This window comes from Topomyia yanbarensis, chromosome 2, assembly GCF_030247195.1.
Source record: "Topomyia yanbarensis strain Yona2022 chromosome 2, ASM3024719v1, whole genome shotgun sequence".
NCBI classification, from domain to species: domain Eukaryota; kingdom Metazoa; phylum Arthropoda; class Insecta; order Diptera; family Culicidae; genus Topomyia; species Topomyia yanbarensis.
In genome coordinates this window covers 340,408,174-340,429,164 of record NC_080671.1, presented here as the reverse complement: position 1 = coordinate 340,429,164, position 20,991 = coordinate 340,408,174, and the positions used below count along the sequence as shown (strand labels likewise).

At 38.5% G+C, this 20,991-nt stretch overlaps 1 protein-coding gene across 1 annotated transcript in view; it reads right to left on the bottom strand.

Annotated features, from left to right (window-relative positions):
• The window catches only part of LOC131684065 (dynein light chain 1, cytoplasmic), a 47,682-nt gene extending 27,311 nt beyond the window's left edge, over positions 1–20,371 (bottom strand). The window contains exon 1 of the mRNA XM_058966593.1: positions 20,190–20,371. Within this exon, the coding sequence (XP_058822576.1) occupies positions 20,190–20,297 (108 nt within the window). The 5' untranslated portion in view covers positions 20,298–20,371. The remainder of the gene's footprint in view (positions 1–20,189) is intronic.
• Positions 20,372–20,991: the final 620 nt, after the last annotated feature.

Here is a 20,991-nt window from a genome sequence, read left to right as displayed (position 1 = left end):
TATTGAATCTATTGTGGCTTGATGATGTTTACAATACCATCTCAATCCCATCAACCTGCGAGAGGGAAAAATTATAGCAAACATTTATCGCGAACAAAATGATAAATGATCATATTAGGTAGATTCTGATAAAGATCTTGAAAAAAAAATTGAAAATTGATTTCTTGCCAAATTCAAGCGTTGCGTCAAATTGAGAACATAAATCGCGCGCCAAACCCGAAAAATTCGGCAACCGTAATAACCCTGGACTTGTGAATAAAAGTGGATATATAACAGTTTTAAATTGCGCCAGAGGCTCTCGTGACTATCGACATTCTGTCTAATCAATTTTCTCATGCCATCACTATCACCTCAGCCATGACTTCGGTACCGTAAACCGGGGTGACATTGATCACTTTTCGAAGTAATCATTACATATTTTTAGACGCAACACATTTTTTTCAAGTTTAATATTTTTAAACCATGTACTGATATATGGGGAACAAGATTGGTTGGTTTTTTTTACCTAAAATTGTCCGCTTACAGCTATTTTTTCAAAAATGATTTCAAGTTGAAGTCCGTTTTCGTGTTCCGGGGTGACTTTGATAATCTGCATGTTCAGTCACATTAAGTTATTGATGTCGATGTTTTTCATTCAAATGTTTGTTTAGACTAATTCTGCAAAGATACTCATTGTTAAATAGAAGTTAATTAATATTATACAAAGTATTTCGATGTACTGTAAAATTCGAGTAGCCAAAATTCGTATAATTTGTGTCCAACTAGAACAAACGATTCTGAAAAACTTAAAAACTGCTAAAATTGTTTTGTTTCTGTGGTTTATCAATGTACAAAAAGTTTCACCCATTTTAACACGTTAGAATATTGAACAATAAAAAAATGTTGCGAATTTTAGCTTAAAATAGTTTTAAATAATTGCCAACTAGTTTCCCAAAAAATGTATTAAAATAAACAAACTCTTAAAACTAAATTTAGCATATTCCAATCGAAAAGAAAATAAAAACTCGATTGTAATTTATTACTCCTGCTCAAATCTGAGATTTATTTGTTTTATAAAAAATAGACACTTTACGAAGCTTCGTAAAAATCAGGTAAAGTCAAATTTCGGTTTTTTGTAGTTTTTGTACCCAAAAACCGAACAATATACTCAAAAAGTATAACAAATCAGTATTTTATAAGTTTAGAGTAAAAATCATTTCAAATTAAAATGATTCGGTAGACTATTCCGGTTTAATAAGCGATCTACGAAAAAAGTTTCGAGTGATCAAAGTTACCCCGGTTTACGGTACCAGACGACGACGTGCATAATGGATAATAATGCATAATGTCATACGGAATGCTGTAAGCCGTGTATAAAATATATGTAATTATTCGAGTTTCATGGAGAAACATTCTAGTCAAATCTACTATGGAATATCAAACTTTATAGATAATACCAAGACCCTAGCACAGACGCTTGTTATCAATATTCCAGTGAATTCACAGTATAACCAAAACTTTCATCTCTTCATCATAACGGCATTTTATCTCGTACCAACAGAAAGCTCGCAAAAGACTATGTTGGTAGTTCTACGCTTGCACCACCGTATCAAAATGCATGCGTGACCTAGCATCTCAACTCAACCCATAGTAGTAACAAACTCACCCTACGAAGAGTACAGGTTATTAGATTTAATTGGTTGTTAGTCATGTTTAAAGCTTTGTTCAAGTTGACACCTCTGTAGACCTGCTAGCGACGACATAACGACTGAGGGGTTAGCTGCATGTGAGCAGAGAACAAACGAAAGGAAAGGGGTGATGATTGTGACGCGATAATCTGATTGCCGAGAAGAAAGTTGCCCTTACATTTGAATGGGTTGGAAAGTTTCACTTGCGCTTTTATTATGACGGGACTGGTTTTCTGCTTTTCTCACGTATCTACGGGTTACTGTGGCTAGATCAATGATCAAGCATCAGTTTTGTTGGGGATTCTAACGCTTGTCGTACTTAGTCTAATTAGGCTCACAAGGGATGATTCATATAAGTTAATAAGTTAATTATAATAAGTTAAACTCGATGCTGCCATTGTTCTAAAATAGTGCGCTCAGTGGTCGGATCAATGTATACTTGAAAGTTTATAAATGTTATTAATTCAACCAAAATCAAACTACACTTTCGAACAGATGGACTTATGACTTAAGATTTATGGACTATGACATATGAATGACAATAAAAAAATGAATGATCAAAAAACCTCAACATTACGTAATGAAGATCGAAAAAATTCATCTGCAAAATACAAATTCCTTCTATAGTTGTAATTAATCAACAGTCCTGGATTAAAGCTATTCCTCGCAAGCTTCGTTTTATTAGTCAACGATACAACTATAGCAATAAAATAGGATAACCTTTTCCAAAGATAAATTAACAGTTTAATGAGAAATTGTCAACTTTTCACATAAAGTTACTGAGAAACTGCAATAGAATTCTAATGTTATCTAAGAAGTTCTACTGAAAATTCTACCGTGTGTGAGATCGTTTAAAATAAACAAATATAAAAACATAAACATGGGTTAGAAGATCGACGTCAAAAGATTTAAATTTACATAAATTCATTGTGGCATTCATTGCCTCCAAATGGATTTCCTGAAGCAGATACAACGTCTTGTTTGTAGATATCGATCACCAAACAAACGACATTGTTATCAACTTCTTTGCCGAAACCGAAACTGTAGTACCCGGTTGCCTTTCAGTGTATAAAATTTGCCCATTCCCGTTACTGTCTGAAACCAACCGGACTGCTCGTGCAGAGTACAACCCACTCGGAAAAAAAATGATGACGATAAATTTACATGGAAAAGGAGAAGCACCACTGCAACTTATATTGTTATTCTTCTGAAGTATTGGGTAGCATGATCGATTGTACTGGACGGGTATATAGCATTGTACTACGTTGGACGGAAAAATGTCGCTTTCAATAGTTATCTTTTATATTGCAGGAAATTGTGTAGGTAGCGAGCGGAAAGAAAACTTCTTGAGCTTGTGATAGAAAAAGGTGACATTTTCACGCAGATACAGTTCATGAAGACTGGACAAGGAAAAAAAGCCCTTGACTAAAGAATCTTCAACATTCTTACGACCGAATGTAGTTGTTTTGACCTTCTTATGAATCCTATCCTACCACGATTGAGGTCGACCTAAAACAGTAAAATGGAAATATATGGAAATTTGTCTACTGCCGCCAATTCAGTTTGGGATATTGGGACTCTGTCAGGACTGAATTACTATGTGTAAGTGCATATTTGTGTCCAATGGCACAAATTCACAACACACCAGCTGTAGGATGTATAACTCATGCTGATTCCACTTAGTTCCAGTAACCTCGTCGACGCGACCGTGCGCAATTGCTGGCACAATGGGACTGTATATCCCTACTGTAATTTGTTACAGTTCAGATAGGATTGTAGCGCAGAACGCGTTACTGCCATTTTTTTCTTTGAAAACAACAATGTCCAGGCTCCAAACATCCAATAGGAAAAAGTGACGAAGTCCTAATGCCAATAGTTTCCAGTATTCCCCAATGTGTTGTTATTCAAAAAGTAAACATGTTAATGAAGAGGACTAACGAACACTCGCTCAAATGCCTCCCAAATGTGCATGGCTACACAATCCCTCGCACGCCCTTTTGAAAAAGATTAAATTTACTCAAAATCTTAATTTATAGCCATGCAATTTATTTGTTTATACGTGCCAAACAATCCTATGTTTGTTGTTAGGTTTATGTTGCTCCCGAACGATTGGCGCGCTTCCCATTCCACACCTGGTCGCCACGACCACCGTATGTTTTTAATGTTCCTCTCTTGCACGGGATGATGGGGCGGGAGGCGTCGGCAAATGCCGAGGAATGTTGAAGCCGCCTAGCAGAACCGAATTGATGTATTTATTGGTGCTTTCTGCTGCTATTTTGTTCTTGAACTGAGCCTGCTGGTCATGAAATCCAGTATCGATCCACTTGTGGTGCCCTACATTTTTTATGTTGGTGGTGGATAAACTAGAAGTGTTCAGTGTTAGGGAGTGAATAACGTTTCAACTTTTTTGAAAGTGATATAGGGTTACTGGCTGAAATGCCGCCACTTATTTTTGTGGGGTCCGCCATATTGAATCGGCCATTTTGAATTTCGAAAAACTGGCTTCAGATTCGTAATCAGCGTTGTCCAAAACCCGCTATACTAGATGATTGTTGCAAAACAGTTACATTTTGGCACGAATAATTCATCGAAAGTGTTCTCAAAACAATAGACGCGTTTATCTCAATTTTTTCAAAACTGCGTAATCTCATTTGGAAACGGTTCAATTTAAAGACTTCATCTTTTGATCTCTCGACAGAAAGCCTTTTTCATTGGACGAAAGAGCTATACAATCTAAGAATTCTTTGTATTCTCTATGTTTAGTGAAGCCTTTAAGTGAAAAAATAGACTAAAAATCGACCTTAAAGTTTTAGATTGAACCATTACGCTAAATATGAGATTTTTTACCCGTTCTTAGGCCATTCTTCCAATACAGTTCACTTTAGAAGCTGATTATTAGTTTTATGTTTCAAATCGATCCTGAGGCAATTTTGGAATTCCACGTGCACCACGGGCGCCATTTTGCTTTTTCGTCTTCCAAAAATTGTAAATGGAGACTAAAATATAAGCTTTTTGAATCCTGAAATTGTTTCCTTTTATGTTTTTTCATCGGACCACAAAAAAATCCAAATTTTGCGTAGTATTTGGTAATTTGAATGAGAACATCCCCAGGCGGTGGTAAGTTATTTTCGTCCACGTCTCTTATCACCTATTTTATAGGTGATTTTTATTCATCAACACTGCTATCTTTGAAAATGAGCCACCTTGGTTATGCAACTGATTTTCCCGATCTTGTTTTATTGCAAATAATTAAGCAACCTTCTTTTTATTATATTCAAAATTGTACATATTTTGTCGTATGCAATTTTAGATATTCTTTGATTTGATGGCATTGTAGGGAACACGTATCCGCCAGTTGAAACCAATGGAGCGTTGGACTGATCAAACTAAACTAGGAAACTCATCCACTAGGCATTTAATGTACGTGGGGAATACGCATGGCCTTGTCTGAGTGAAATGATGGCTGCTGAATTATGTATGAGGGTTAAGAATTGGCGGTTCGCGAGAAGAATCGAATCGCAGAAACACGAAGAACAAATGTTTTATTGCAATATTCATTGGCTTAATGTTAGTCCATTAAATCATCAATAAAGCTTGAGCTTGTGCGACCACCCCTAGCTGCTACAAGCACAGGGAACAAGCAGATATTTTTGCTTGGGAGTAGCGAAACATCTTTCAATATGCAACTCTTGATAATCTTAAAGTGTTGATTGATCAATACCGGTGCCGGCCAGGCCCGAACATAGATCGCGGAAGGAGGGGGAAGGAATGGTTGGTCCGATACTTGCTTTTGCTAGAGGCCGTATATACTACTGCGCACTCCACAAGTATCACGAGCGGAGGATATTTGTTAGTATAGAAGTTGGATTCTACTTCTTCTTTACCGACGCCAGAGAGGTGACTCCACTATCTGGACTAGATACCGATCCATCACCTCATGGACCGGGGACCAACGGCTTTACTTCCCCTACAAAAGAAAACGTGACAACAGATTTTTTTACCTCAGAAAAATCTCAACGACATCGGCTGGAATTGAACTCAGGCCAATTGGAATGAGTGGCGCAAAAAGTGACAAATTAGTTTCCTTTTCCAGCCTTCCGACTGTCGGCTACCCGGAGCTGAAGTTGCCTTTTTAACAAACCGAGCATTTCAAAATTAATTCAGTAATGAGCCTATTTTTACCATGTTTCTATTATCACTACCCATTTGAAGCCGTTGGTTAGAGCAGCATCCGCCATATTTGTTCAACGCATTGGAACAAATGGTATTGCATCAGCGGATAATTTTTCCACACAGAGCTTCACTTTTCGTATCCCGTACCGTTTTTTTTAAATTGTTGAACCACCCAAAACTAAACTTGAAGGAATCTGACACGTTAAGGATTTGGACAAATATCTTGACTATTAAAATCAGTGTATTCGAAGGGACTACGATTCAGTTCTCGTTGCTTCAATATCCATAGAAATAGTCCCCTATCCAATCGTTGATGTTGTCCTTCCAAAAGAAAAGTATTCACGTCAATTCAAGAAAAAATGCATGTCTCGGCATATCTACCATATCTTGCCTATTTTGTTTTTATTATTATTTTGTTAGATTTTCCTGCTGATAACTAACAAGCGAATAAAAAAGTCGATTTTTTAACCGCTACACCAGATGCCTCCTTAAGGGCACGGCAAATAAGTTACGGAGAATTTAAAACAAAAATTGGACTCACCCGAAAGATATTTCAATTTCAGCTATCCTAGTCATTGCAATAACATTTTTGGTAGAACATGATTTCGAGATTATTCACGTTTAAAGTTTCGCGCCGCACCCTCCGCCCACGTAAAGGAACATGATGAACAGTGCCATAACTTTGCTTCTACTGATTAGACCTCTATAAAAAGTTCAGATACATTCTTAAGATACTATACTTTACGATAAAGGAATAAAAAAGTTCGACTTTTTGACCGACCTCATCACATATAAACTCTTAACGAAATAGTCCAAAACCCCATAAAAGGCTCATTACCATATATGTAAAAAGCAAATTGTAAAAATTCCTTGAAAGTGCCAGGATACAACATGTGGCTTAATTGGATCAAAACGCAGCGTGCCTTGTCTGTTTTTCAAAAAGCGTGATATAATCGAGACAAAACCGTGATATAATCGAGGGTGATATAAACGAGTATTGATATAAACGGTCCTGCAATTCTGGGTGGAGGGTGACTTCCAGTTGACAGGCGCCCCAACAACCATTTGTCGGTGCTGCTTCCCGATCTACTCGAACTATTCTCCGGCGGTTTTCTCTCGAAGTCGTTATTTCGATGCTGGTCGCTTAGGTGTCGAGGTCAGTCCTGTGATTCTGGGGAGTCGCTTTGACTTTACGCTTGTCCGGACATGCCGCAGACACAGGTGATTTGCATTTAATGCCAAAAGATCCTGACTCCTGCGTTGCAGAAGACAAAGAATTAAGTTGTCTGGACGATTGCCTTGTACGCAGCGCACCTGGGTTCGGGTCCCGACCCCGCTCATAGGGTTAGAAATTTTTCCTAAGAGATTTTTCTAACCCGAAGAGGCGAATGACCTTAAGGTTAAAACCTCTATAATTGAAAAAAAAAAAGTTGTCTGGAAACTCTAAGCTTGCTCATATGACCCCCCTCCACGCTTTTCTAAACTTTCTTACTTCAAAACTTACTTGAAAATCATTTCACACCTTATGAGTTTTTAATATGGATTTTCAAAATATGCAAAGATATGCTGGTTTTTTATGCGGATTTTCAAAGTTATGAGGTTTTTAAGCGGTACGTATCCCCCGCATAAAAACTTCAGTGTACTAACATTCCTTTCCTCCCCCGATGACTGCAAGGACGTGGCCGGCGCCGTAATTTGCGTTTCAAAGTATAGAACTCTCCAAACGTGCACATTGAGGATGAATAGCTACTCGCAGACCCTATTCGTTGATTCTCTGTGCAATTTCGCTTATTTTGGTCAATCACCGAGTAGCAACTACGAATTGTACGGTCAACATGCTCATGTTCAATCCTAGTCACCGCCCGCAACGATGTTTTTGGAAAAACTTGATTTCGAAAAAATCGCGTTTGCTCTACTTCTACTGTTATACTGTCTATAATCGCAAGTCAGTACCATGTAGATAGGTAATCCCAGAGAACACGGGTCTAACTTGCGATTATGGGCAGTATACTACATAATCAGAGAGGATTATGAAACTACATCAAGGCACTAAAGAATGTTTTAACAGCTTTGATTTAAGAAAGTAAAAAATATGTTCCAATTTTGGCAATGTTCCCGTTTTGACAGCCTTAATTTCGCCAAGGGGCTGATAAAAACAGGTCTTCACTGTAGCATTTGAAAAAAAAATTATCATGCATTATTTTGCTGAAGTAACTAAATCGTTATCTTTTCTATTTTAGCAATTAAGAACAATTTGTGAAGCATATTCTTAAGTTTGAATATTTTTTTTAACAAGAACAATGACCTCGCAGTTTTTTTTACCTACTACTAACATATACTAAAATCTTACAAAAGGAAATGTTGGCTTGAAAATGTTTTTGTAATCCTTGAAGATATATGGATTTGTAGAAAACCAATCGCTTGTAAGTCCATATAAAAGAAAAAGAAATTCAGAAAATGTGCGTCAATAGAAGAACTGCTCTAGAACTGGATATTATAACTAGATTTTCAAGAGCCATCCGACCTTCAATATTTGAAAACTGAAATTCACAACACATTGCTCAGCAAAGGTGCTTCAATTTGATTGTTTTATAGGTTTGTAGAACAGTGCTTAAACTAATTTTAAATATTTCAAAAGTTGATAACTTAAGCACCCTAACCACAAAAAAACCAACCAGATTGAACTTGTAATATGAAAATTAAAAAAAATCGCTGAAAAATACATAATTGTCGATACTTTTTACGTGTTGCAGATTCGAAATTATAAATATATGGCTTTTGCGTCAAATGAAGGAATTATGAAAATACGCAACAGCACATTCAAAAAAATTTTATGCATCTAAAAAAATCATTTCATTGAACAACAAGTATAAAAATGTTGTTTTAAAATATCCATATTAGGTGTGAGCAAAATAACGAGAATTAGTGCTCAGCATACGCTCCCAAATGATTGCAATGGTATATCAACTCCACTATTTGCAAGACTTTCAAGCAAAAACAAACTTATTTTATCCACCCTGATAAGGCGTCCCCGACTGGACGGGAATGAATAGACTCTACATAAACATGTGATGAATTAGCAACAAAGTAAACAGTTCCCCACATCTCGGATGGATAGTGCTCATAAAATAATTCCTTGTTCCTAGACTTTGTTCCGTAGCATGATAAAGATATCCTGCTTCATTTTCAACGCTTTAAAAATCGTGCTCCGTCGACGTGAATAGGAATGTCGCAATGACTGAATGTTGGCATCGGGTCAATGTGATGTATACTGTAGTCTTGAAAGTACAGAACATTCATCTCGGATATTTCTTTGCTCCTAAATGGCCAAAATAAATGTCGCACTGATTTATAATGGTTGATGGCATTGCACCGCTGAGTAATCGCCTTCTACGCCGCAGAGTAATCTAAAAATAAACAATCAACACAGGTTTTATCCGACGTCTTATCACCGATAATAAATAAGGCGCCAAAAACTGAGATCTTAGTAAAAAGCATCGTCTTGGTAATACATTCCAGTAAGGAACATTACCGTCGATTTCAACAAATTTCCCAGTATAAGCGTACGAGCAATCTCGCAGGATTTTTTCTACGGTCATACTAACACCAAGAATCCTTCCAGACCACGGTTAGTCCATGAAACCAGCACTGGAACACTGGTATACCACGAGAGCTAGCCAAAGAAAAATGCGCAAATGTCAAAGTTTTGAGAAACAATCGCGTATGAAAAAATGGCCAGCTGAGTTCGGGCCAGTCTGTCCTAAATGGAGTGAAAATGGAATGGCGCGACGAGCCGACAAACCGGCCTTGAATGGCCCTTTTCATTTGTCCGCTATTTATTTCCACAAAAACCAGATGGCGGCCATTTGACCAAGCTCCAGACCAGCGCGCGTGAAGCCGGCGAGAATGAAGCGAACTGTTACTGGGTAAAGCTAGAGCTTGTTCGTTGGCTTGAGGAGGTAAAGTCTATCGGACATTAAGCAGGTCCGCAACGTTCCGTGCAGTCGGCGGGAAATTGCTTCCTCTCGAGAAGAAAAGAACGATGATACGCGCCAGCAGTGGCTGACTGGAGGACGCTTATGATGATGATGATGCAACCTTCAAATTGGTATGTCGATGGGCGCGTTCCAGAAATAGAAACATGTTCGGCGGAAGAGTGCCATATATCGTAACTTTTGAAATGTGCTTTGATTCTTCGAAATACTTGTATGTGTAAAATTAACATAGTTTGATACATACTTGTTTAATAACCTAATGAATTGATGCCCTATGTGAATTAGCATACCTGAAAAAAGAGGAAAAAGTATAGCTTAGTAGAATATTTGTTCGCGCTTTTTTAAGCATAGTAACAAAATCTTTGTTCCGCTGGTTGATAAATTGCCCACATCAGTCAATCGAAGAAATCATTATACTATTATACTTGCTGACAAGAACGATGTACTAATAGGTTGAGAAAGACACAGTTTCTTAATGGCAACGTCGTGGATATATTGCCGCAAAAGGATTATGACACAAATCCGGAATATGGGAAGAACCCCTTGTACATCATAATATCCCGGACGCCTTAAAAACACCAGAGTGACTCAAGGTTGCATGAAGAGCATTTAAAATGGTCATAATTAGCGAGCACAGCCCTTTTTGAGCCCAAATTGTGGGAGCGATTGGCTGCTCCTCGGACTTGTCCATTGCATGTAAAGTTTGTATTAAAATTAGTACGGGAAAACGTACTTGTATGAACTTCCATTCACATAGATCGCTATTTTACTGAAATTGAATAAAAAAATGCAATGAAAGAGTAGTGCAGAGTAGAAAAACTCATAGTAAGAGAACTGCGGAGAGAAAAACAGCATTTTTGGCAAGGTATGCCCCGGCATTGTATGGCAACACGTCCAATGTCATAAGGATAGTCAATGTTCGATTGGATTCGTTTTTTGACAGCTAAACGCGAATCCAATCGACCCAAAATGGAGTCTCCGCAGTTCTCTTTCTAGAGTTTTTCTAGTGCAGAGTATGATTAATAACTTTGTCAAAAACTGTAGCTTGCTAGGATTAAAAAATACGGTTTTAGGATACAAGGGTTAAATTAAACGCAGAAATTTAATAATTCTGGCAACACTGCAAATGTACACCAACATCTACGTTTCAATCCTAAATATCTCAGAAGTTGAAGGGCTGGCGCTCAAAATGGACTAACCCACATTTTGCATTTTTTACAGAATATGGGAAAAACCCACATTTCCAAATTAATATCGTTATAATTGTAAAAATACACGATTTTATTAGTTCATTTACCCATGTTGTCTAAAAAAATAAGATCATTACATGAACTATCTTTCAATTCACGAGCATTTTCGTTATTCGAGGGGGTAACCCCGGAGGCACCTAGCGCCCAAAATGGGATAACCCACAATTCACACGTCCTTTCCTTATCTTTCGTTTTGTGTCTTTGACAAAGTTGTTGCATGTCATCTAGCACTTTATTTGATTGTTTCATATTAGTTCAATATGTCTTCTTAATATACTAACTTTGTATGTCTAAAAGTTTTGAAATATGACGCATTTTTGAAAACATTATCTGTAAGCAAAATTTTTAACCAAAACATACTCCATCTCGAAGCATACAGGACATACAAAGTTTGCATATTCAGAAAATAGCATAGCATAGCAAAACCGACCGCACTCGTCATGGGTGGCTGATACAGTGAAATCTTTTTATACGACAGTATAGTTCACTGCACACCTGACCATGTCCTTACGATCGCAAAAGGGAAGGGAATTTTAGTTGAATACCTACTTAAGAAGATACGCAATCTCCATAGGTATTACGGATGTTCGAATTCGTTAGTAAGGAAAGGAAAATGGGATGTGAATTGGGAGTGATCTTATATATTCAACAAAATGGATAATGATAATTATTATAAATCGGATTGATCTCACCAGATTTATTTCGATGATGGCACCACCGACAGATTACTTTCTCCAAACATCCCGCTTAGCTGGGTTATCACAGCAATGAAAAACTGGAGATGTAGTTGACGAAGGAGGCGACGATTCTGACTGCAAATCAGTAACAAACTGATATCCATGCTGACTGATTTGCATTTTGCACACTCGCACAAGAAATTTTCACAGTTTTGAACAACTCATTTCTTCAGTACAGAAAGTTGCAGTATCAAGAACTAGTTTCCAATCGGTGAAAAAACGTGACACATTGAATTTGCGTCCAACTTTACTCCACAAAGTTTGCATATTCAGAAAAATATATTTAAAATGATAGCAACTACAACTTTCTCGATAGTATTTTTTTCCGAGAGTTGTTCTACTGGGGTGGGGTGATAATACGACGCATACAGTGCCGCCTAGCGGCGAAAATGGGAGCTAGTGGGTTTTCTCCATATAAGTTGTCGAAAAATCCCATACAAACTTCTGGCACATTGGTCCGGTAGCTAGACTTGTCCGATTTGCTTCAAATTTGGTGCAAGTACTCCTGGTGGGACTAGGAATCGAGTAAGGGGTGGACCGATTGAGTTTTCAAAAATTCATTTTTTTTCTGGGCAGTCTACTCCTCAACCTAGGGGACGGTCATCCAGTAATCATAGAATTTTGAATATATGTCATTCAACGCATGAGAAGCCTAGAAAAAATATAAAATATCGACACAAGCTTTTGAGGTCTTGTCCAACCTCTGACCAGGATGATCTGGGAACCAATTTCACAAAAATTACACTTGACGTTGATTTGTTCCCAGCGGTTTGCTATTGAATTTTGACAGATCAAAACAGTGGGACCGTTCTAAAACGCCACCTTGTAGATAGGGAACAAACAACGATCGCCAAAACATCGGTACTTCAGCTTATTTTCAAGTGTTGCTATCGCATTCGGCAAGAAATACGATTAAAACCAAATTTTTATCTATCATCAAATGTTACCAATCTAAGTTACCATCATTGGGGCTGAAGAGCTTGTTGGTGTACGTACAAATGAATGAACTATTGCTTTCGGTTGTTGCATTTGGCATAAGGTCTGTACTTCCTTTGTTACCGAACGAAAGGTCACAGGTCATTTGGCATAATTTGAAGAATTGATCACACTGAAGGTCATTTGGCATAAAGGACATTTGGCATAACGGTTATTTGCCATAATGGTCATTTGGCATATTTATTAGAATTGATCACACTGAAGGTCATTTGGCATAACCGACATTTGGCATAACGGACATTTAACATAACGAACATTTAGCATAACGAAAATTTGACATAATTTTGCTAAGTGATCTCACTGAGTCTTTTGGCATAACATACGAATGTATAGGTTATCAGATGAATGACCCATTAGGTTAAAGCTTTATCGTTTTTATCAACCCCTTGGTGAATTTTAGGCTTATAAAACCGGGACATTGATAAAATCGGAACATATTTTTCTTTTTTTTAAGAAACCAAAGCTCTTAAAATATTCTTCTTCAGATATAGCCTCATAACCTTTCTTGATTATTTAACTTAAACATCCCTTAAGGGGGCCTGACAGCGCAAAATTTAAAAAAAGATACTAATTTTATTTTCGCATATTTCGGATCTCAAAGATTAAAGGATTTGCTTGAATTCAATTTGGTTCGTCTGCTAATGCCCATCAAACTACCAACTATCAATTTCCATAAGAAGCTGATAAAAACGGGTCATAAAGCTGATAAAATCAGGGGTAGCTGAAATAGGGGCTGATAAAATCGGGTCTTCACTGCATTTCGAGTGAATTTTTAGCATTTAATAACTGATTTGGGCTTTTCTTAAATACAAGCAGTTTCATTTTTGAAATTTTTGTGCTTGTCCATTCTTGCAATTATGGATTCTTTGCTATGACATACGTTTTAGTATAGTATGGTGTAGAACTACGATCCGCCCAACGTATGTTTTGTTTTGGCCATTATTATTATAATTCGCCAGTGAGTTTTGGTTTTCCATACAATATCTCAATGATTAAAATAATACTTATCATCTTTCTTTTTATCATAAGCCATTTTTTCAAATTATATACTTTATCGGCGGCGGAAGCGGCGGCCCCTTGCAAGCAAACCTGCGATCCACTCGCTTGCCCGGATTACTTAAACATATTTATTTATTTATTTAATTGTTGCTCAAGTAGCGTAAGAAATTCATCTTTTTTATGTTACAACGATCTTACTTGGTAATGATTAATAACATTGAAATTTGAGTTTAACTAATTATTATTTGCTTCCTATTCAATTCAAAAATTCTGTGCACTGCCTCTTAAATACTTCCAATGATTGTATACGTTTGAGTGAACCCGGCAGAGAGTTCCACATACAAACACCTCGCACAAAAAAAGAGTTGTAGAAGGATGTAAAATGGGCTGGAATTGTGAAATTGTCAAATCTTGCGCTTCGAAAAGGTTGTAGTTTCTCAAATAATTTGGACTTTTTTTTCGAGAGTTGTCCTACTGGAGCTGTAGAGCTACGTTCTCGAAAGGACTCCCCGTCAGAATCACATACTACAATTTGCAGACGAGACAGGCAATGTCGCCCACTAAAACACTGCATTAGGCCAATTGTAGCGGGCCGTGATTCTGAAAGTGATATTCATTGTACGGTACAGGTATGTGCGGGCGTAGGGACTCGCGATCGCGTGTATCATCGCGAAGAGCTCGAGCATTTGTACTTTAACATGTTCGATCACGTGTGCGTTTGTATGTCGCGTGTGCTAACGTGTATGTATCTTCGCGTGTATGAATTCTATTTTATAACCGTGTGCGTTTCGCATATTCATGTGTGTTCTTGGATAATCGCGCGCGGACCGTGAATCTAGTTCTTTATTTTTTGGTGAACTGCTAAGATGCTAAAAGAGTGTGAGATCTTCCATATCACTAGAGTGCCCGGTGATGTCGCCATGTTGTCTAGTGGATATGTGCTTTATTTTTTTATTGGTCCTACTGAATGTATGGACCTAAGTTATTAGGGCAGAGAGTAATGGAATCCGGACGTGACCGATTCATGAGCGCGCGAAAACGGACGTTTGTAGGTTCGTGTTTGAGACAGCGTTTGAAACTTCGTGAGTGCTAAAACGTTCTCCTTATTACCGGGGTGTTATAAAGTTTGCGCGATCGCGAACGTAGGTGTGCGTTGTTAATCGCGACGGGCTTAAGCGTTCGTACGTTAACGTGTATGTCACGTGTGCTCGCGTTTATGTGACTTCGCGTGTACAAGACTGGATTTTGTAACCGTGTGGCATTTCCTATATACGCGTGCGTTCTTGGATGGTCACGCGGACCTTCATTCTGATAGTTTTTGGTGTACAATTCACATTCTGACAGGGAGTAAGTTACCCCATATCACTAGAGTCCTCTCAGTCATGTCGCCATGTAACGTGGTGCCCAGAGGATATGAGTTTTTTTTAATTGATCGGATTGAATGCATGGACCTAGTCTGCTGATATCAAGGATAGAAACATCCGGTAGTGACCGATTCATGTTCGTGCGACAGCGGGAGTTTTTAGGTTCACGAATGAGACCGCGTTTGAAAATTTATAGGATCTGAGACATTCACTTTATCACCGGGATGTTATCATGTTTACGAGATTGCGGGTGTAGGTGCCGGGTATGGTCGCGAAGGGCTCAAGCATTGTATATTAACGTGTTTGTCACGTGTATGTGACTTCACGTGTATAATTTTGATTTTATAATAATGTAGTGTGTGTTCTTGTTTGATCGCACGCGGACCGTGAATCTGATGCTTAATTTTTAGTGTATGGTACAGATGGTAGTCCGTTTCTCCATATCACTTGAATTCCAGGTCATGTCACCATGGAACTTGTTGTTTAGTGAATATGAATGTCATTTTTTTGATTGGTTCAACTGAAGGCATTAGTCCAGACTGGTAAAACTTTCGGACGTGACCGTTTCATGATCGCGCGAGTGGTGGGTTAATGTTTGAGACCGTGTTTGGAAGTTTAAAGATGCGACGTTTACTTAACTACCGGGGTGTTTTCCTGTAGGCGAAATCGCGGGTATAAGTATATGTGGATTATTGCAATTACATGGTCGCGTTTGTGGCCAGGTTTGTGTTATTGCGAAGGCCACGAGTGTTTGTATCTATATGAGTATATATAGTGTATAGTAGAGATATACTAATAAAAGGAATCATAGCATGCCGAATAAAGAAAAAAAGATGCAAAGAGCTTGACTAGAAGTGTATAAATAGAACAATACTATTTTGGTATACATAAATAATGGAAAAGCAAACTAATAGATGTACAAAAGAAGCAGACTAATGAAGTAGAATAGAAAAATACATGTAACATGCAATCAAACTCGTCTAAATGCAGCAAATGTTGTGTATTTATCATTAACGACAATTGCATTCTGTTAGACTTTCATCATGCTATGCTGGCCGGGAGTGGATGACTCACGTGCGTCGGTAAATTTATTGTACCCTAATTTATCCAACCCGTTTTCCCCGAATGAATAGAACCAAATGCTCAGATTGATGACCAGAAGTATTAGCCACTACTCTATCATATACCTCAGTTCTACATCCATTCCTTGACCCAACTGTCACAAATACTCAGACGAATACATACATAGATAGACAAAGGACTAGCACATAACAGTTGTACACTAGTACGAAAAGCTACGATTATCACAAAGCTATAACTAATAGGTTTCTACTTATTCTACTTTATTCAATTAATTTAATTAGTATATGCACGATGACGAAGTCGACCGATAAATGGACACACAATGACTCCCTCCGTGAGCTCCGTACGCGAATACCACCAATAGAACAATATTTGCAAACACGGCACACAGCAAAGGTCAATCTACGTTGATCCGCCAGTCGGCCACGCCACCGCGCATAGACCAGTGGTTTAGCATTGGTATGCGCAGGTGCAGAGTATGAAAAAGCATATAACATAAAAAAGGCACATAAGCCCTCTCGGTCTCCTCGATGCACTACTATCGAGGCGTAATGTAATACTCATCTTAAAGCAATTGTCTGTCAGAGGTTCTGTAGGACTGATGCACGCAATATGCTTGATGATGTTTGCAATACCGTCAAACCCCTAAACCTTGGGGAGGGGAAATAGTTTGTTCGACATGTTGTGCCAAAAAAAAAACGACATGCAAAAAAACTAAAGGTCGTACATATATTTACAGTACCTACACGTCACAACAGCAAGTGATCAAAGGAGCTGAAGCAATCTGTCAAGCTGTCCGATAAAACATGCACGTATGAGCGCAAACAGTAACAATCACCTATGTGGAAGTTTGTAATGTCTAAATGTGCAAATACCTTTTACTATTCAATTAAATAAGCGTCATTCATCACTCATACTTTCTAAGCATCGACCGGCAACAGCTTGTTTAACACCATTTCAAAAGACGCATTATTGACAAAGGATCTCGGTATGGCTCCAGGCAAACTTTCAATGAACGATGAGCTATTCCGAACAAGTTCACCTCTTGTTCCAGCGTTCACAACAAAACGCTTGCGGCACTCAGTTCCGACTACATTCCGCATGGTTGATTTCGTCGTTCTAGTTTTTCATCGCGCTTTTCAGCATTCAGTATCATCCCCCGCATTTCGACAGCAACGTTCGCGAAGTCAATGTTAAAGTTGCCTCCGGTTCGCCGGGTAAGTTCGTTAGCTAGCACAACATGCTTCCAGGCGGTGTGAAATATGATAGGACCCCATCCTTCAGGCAAGAGAATAAATATGTGTGTGAACTGTAAAATGCCACCACCGTCGCCTCGATGATGCATTGGATTAAACTGTGGCTGATGGAGCTCTCACCCACCCCGTGCGGGTTAGATGTGCCATCACCGTTATGAAGGTCTGCTCTACACTGAAGTTCGCACTAGAGGCGTTACTACTCATAATCATTAATGTCACAATCAATCGACAAACGTATAGCTGCTCTCTGCGTGTCAACGTTGTTGGTGTTGTATGTGCTAACAAGCCTTTCAATTCGCAGATGCGTCTTTTGATGCTGATCTATTGGGGAGATAGTGTATGTGCGTGGGTTGTGTCAGAAACATCAATTCGAGCACCATGTGGTGTTTGCTGAAGTAGTTTGTTCCAACTCTTATTCAATGAAATTTAAATTTTTGAACATCTTTCACCGATTTTGTCAAAGAGAAACAAAAACCAAAAATCCTAACGCTCTGTCATCGTTGTTAAACAACTCAAGGGTGAAGATAAAATAATGACGGGAGTGAAGAAAAGCCGTTTGCATTCTGCTATGATGCTCTCGCTAATGAGCTAATTTCATTCGCTCGGCTGTCCTCATTATTTTCAGTCGATGAAAACACCCAAACCCCTCCCGGCACGAATCACAGCTGCGAAAAGGTCAGTCGGCTCCAAGGAGGCCAATGTCACCATTAGTAGCATTTTCTTCTACCATTACCGCCCCAGTTGGTGGTCGGCGGATTCGCTGGCATCATTTTCGCGCAGTAATGGACCAACCAGAGTGGCGGCAGTCGGAAGTATAGTCATTTCTGGACCATCGGATAATATGCACAAACACTTCTCGCTGCTGAAAGTACTCTACTGTAGCTATATAGTCGTTCGTAGAAACGCTCTGGAGATAAAGATTAAAGGAGAACGAAACCGACTGGCAGGAGCAAATATCTCGATGAAAGCTTTGCTAAGGCTTGTTGCAATTGCCAAGCAAGCGAATTTTTGGTTTAAGTGCAAATGTCTCGACAAACATATGATTACGGCCTAAAAGCCAACTGTCAAAATCCACTTTGAATGGAAATTCCGGACAAACCGTTACTAGTCGAACACAGTTCACAACAGTTTATGAAAGCGAAAACTTTTCTCTATCGTTTACTACTTACATCTGTGATTGGCGCGTAACGGTTTGTCCGGAATTTCCATTCAAAGTGAATTTTGACAGTTGGCTTTTAGGCCGTAATCATATGTTTGTCGAGATGTGTTCCAGTTTCATAACACTTTTTTTAATTCTTGTTTTTGAGTAGGCTGAACAGAGCCGTGAGTCTTTTCAAGATTTACCCGAATGAGATGTTTGCAATGTTTGCTTATACGGGTCCGTCGTGTTCGGCATCTGCTTGGTAGTGCTGTTTGTTGGTTTGGAAATACTAGACACAGTCTTCGTTGAACGGACATTCGTTGCTACCTAAGCTACTGTTTGTACAACAGTTTGTCATTTTTCTGAAGATTGTACGTTAGATTGGATTGCAGTAGTTTCGATAGATTATTGCACGTCATTGTGCAATAATCTGCAGAAATAGCTTCAACGACACAGAGCATCTGTGCTTGGCTAACCGAGACATCCCTCGGTACCAGCCAGTTGCTTCAGGCGTTCACACATGTTGTGTGAACTGTTTGGAATTAGTGTCAAACTGAAGCCAAGTTGGTGTTAGTTTTGATACATCATCTAATTAATAGCAAATTGGTGTTAGTTACTGACGAGTGGAACACGAATCATTAAACTCCAACTTTTTTATAGAAATACATTATTCCACAAATTAATTTAATAGGTCAAATATGGTTGATACATTTATTGGACCGTTGAACACTTGTACAGCAGTTCTATGCATAATTGGCCAGTGTATAGGGAATCCCATATAACAATGGGTAATCATGCGTATATCGGAAGTTCTGAAAAACGATAAACTCTGGGAATGTAAATTTTAAGATACCGAAGCGATATAGCAGTTGGCAAATGCGAACTAATCGTGGATGTTTGGATATGTTATCGAGGAGACTACATATCCGCTTCCAATGCGTTTCTTTCCCACCATTGATATACATTTTTCTCTGCCAACATCGATGTTGGATTACACAACAGTCATACTACCATGAACATTTTTCATTACCCCATCAAAGGCGTCCGCTGGGAAAACAGAGGAAACGCAATGAAATGAAAGTTCTAAAAATAATTTATATTTATTACAGACGCATCCCGCCGACATTTCTTCCGTCCGTTAGGTGGTGGCCAATAGTTAGTGACCTTGCTCACGTGCATGATCCATTTCAATGGAGCGAAGGGAGAAACAAACCTCTCAGTACCAGTGTAAATAGCTCAACACTGAACAGATAAAAAAAACCTGCTACTATACACATACGTAGAGTAGGAGAACATAACGCAATTTCCTCTCGGGTTATGTACAGCATGTGCAAAGTCTCTATAGAACAATACCGAATGACTTTGTAATCAAAATTAAATGAAAATTAGTAGGGAAATAACTAAACCTACAGACCCTGAGACCCATTATGGCAATTACGCTCATTGGTAAACTTTCTAGTTCGTTAACAGTTATCGCCATCGGCACACTGATGGTGTAAGGCTGTGGGCAAATGAAGCGAGAACTAACCTTTTCGATGTTGTACTTTTCCAGTGCCTGTGTCGCACAGTCCACCGCATCCTGCTGCATTTCTTCGCCCATGTCGGCATTCTTGATCACTGCCTTACGGTCACTCATTTTGCTGCGGGTTTTACTGTTCGATCTGCTAGGAGACGATGTGGAAGGTGATGACCTGAAAAGGGAAGCATGAAGAACAATGTTATTTTTCGTTTGATATCTCTAAGATTGAGCGTAACTGAATGCCTGTCTGTTATTGATCTGATATATTGGTATTGATGTATTTAGCCATCACCTTTCGTACCGGTTGGTGGTAGCAAAGGTTTCCACAGCACCTCTGTGGATCCGCACCGGTAGTGGTTACTTTGTATCATAGTAAAACAAACGAATGATAACAAACATTTGTTGCCAGAAGTATACCAAAAACAAATCGAGTTGTTGGCAATTGCTAATTTTAAAAGGAATACTTGGTGCCTGAACTCAAGTTTTAAAAGATTTTATGCATGACATGACCACAATTACAAATCTAAATCGTTTGGTGCTTGAATAAGGAATGCAGCGAAGACCCATTTTTATCAGCCCCTTGGTGAGTTTTAGGTTGATAAAACAGGGACATTGTTAAAATCGGGAAATATCATTTTCTTTCTTTTTAAGAAACTGAAGCTCTTAAAATATTCTTATTTAGTCCCTAGATATAGCCTCATTACCTTTCCTGATTATTTAGGTTAATCTAGGGGTCTGACAATGCAAAATAAAAAAAATGCATATTTCGGATCTCTAAGATAAGAAAAATATGCTCAAGGATTTATTCGAA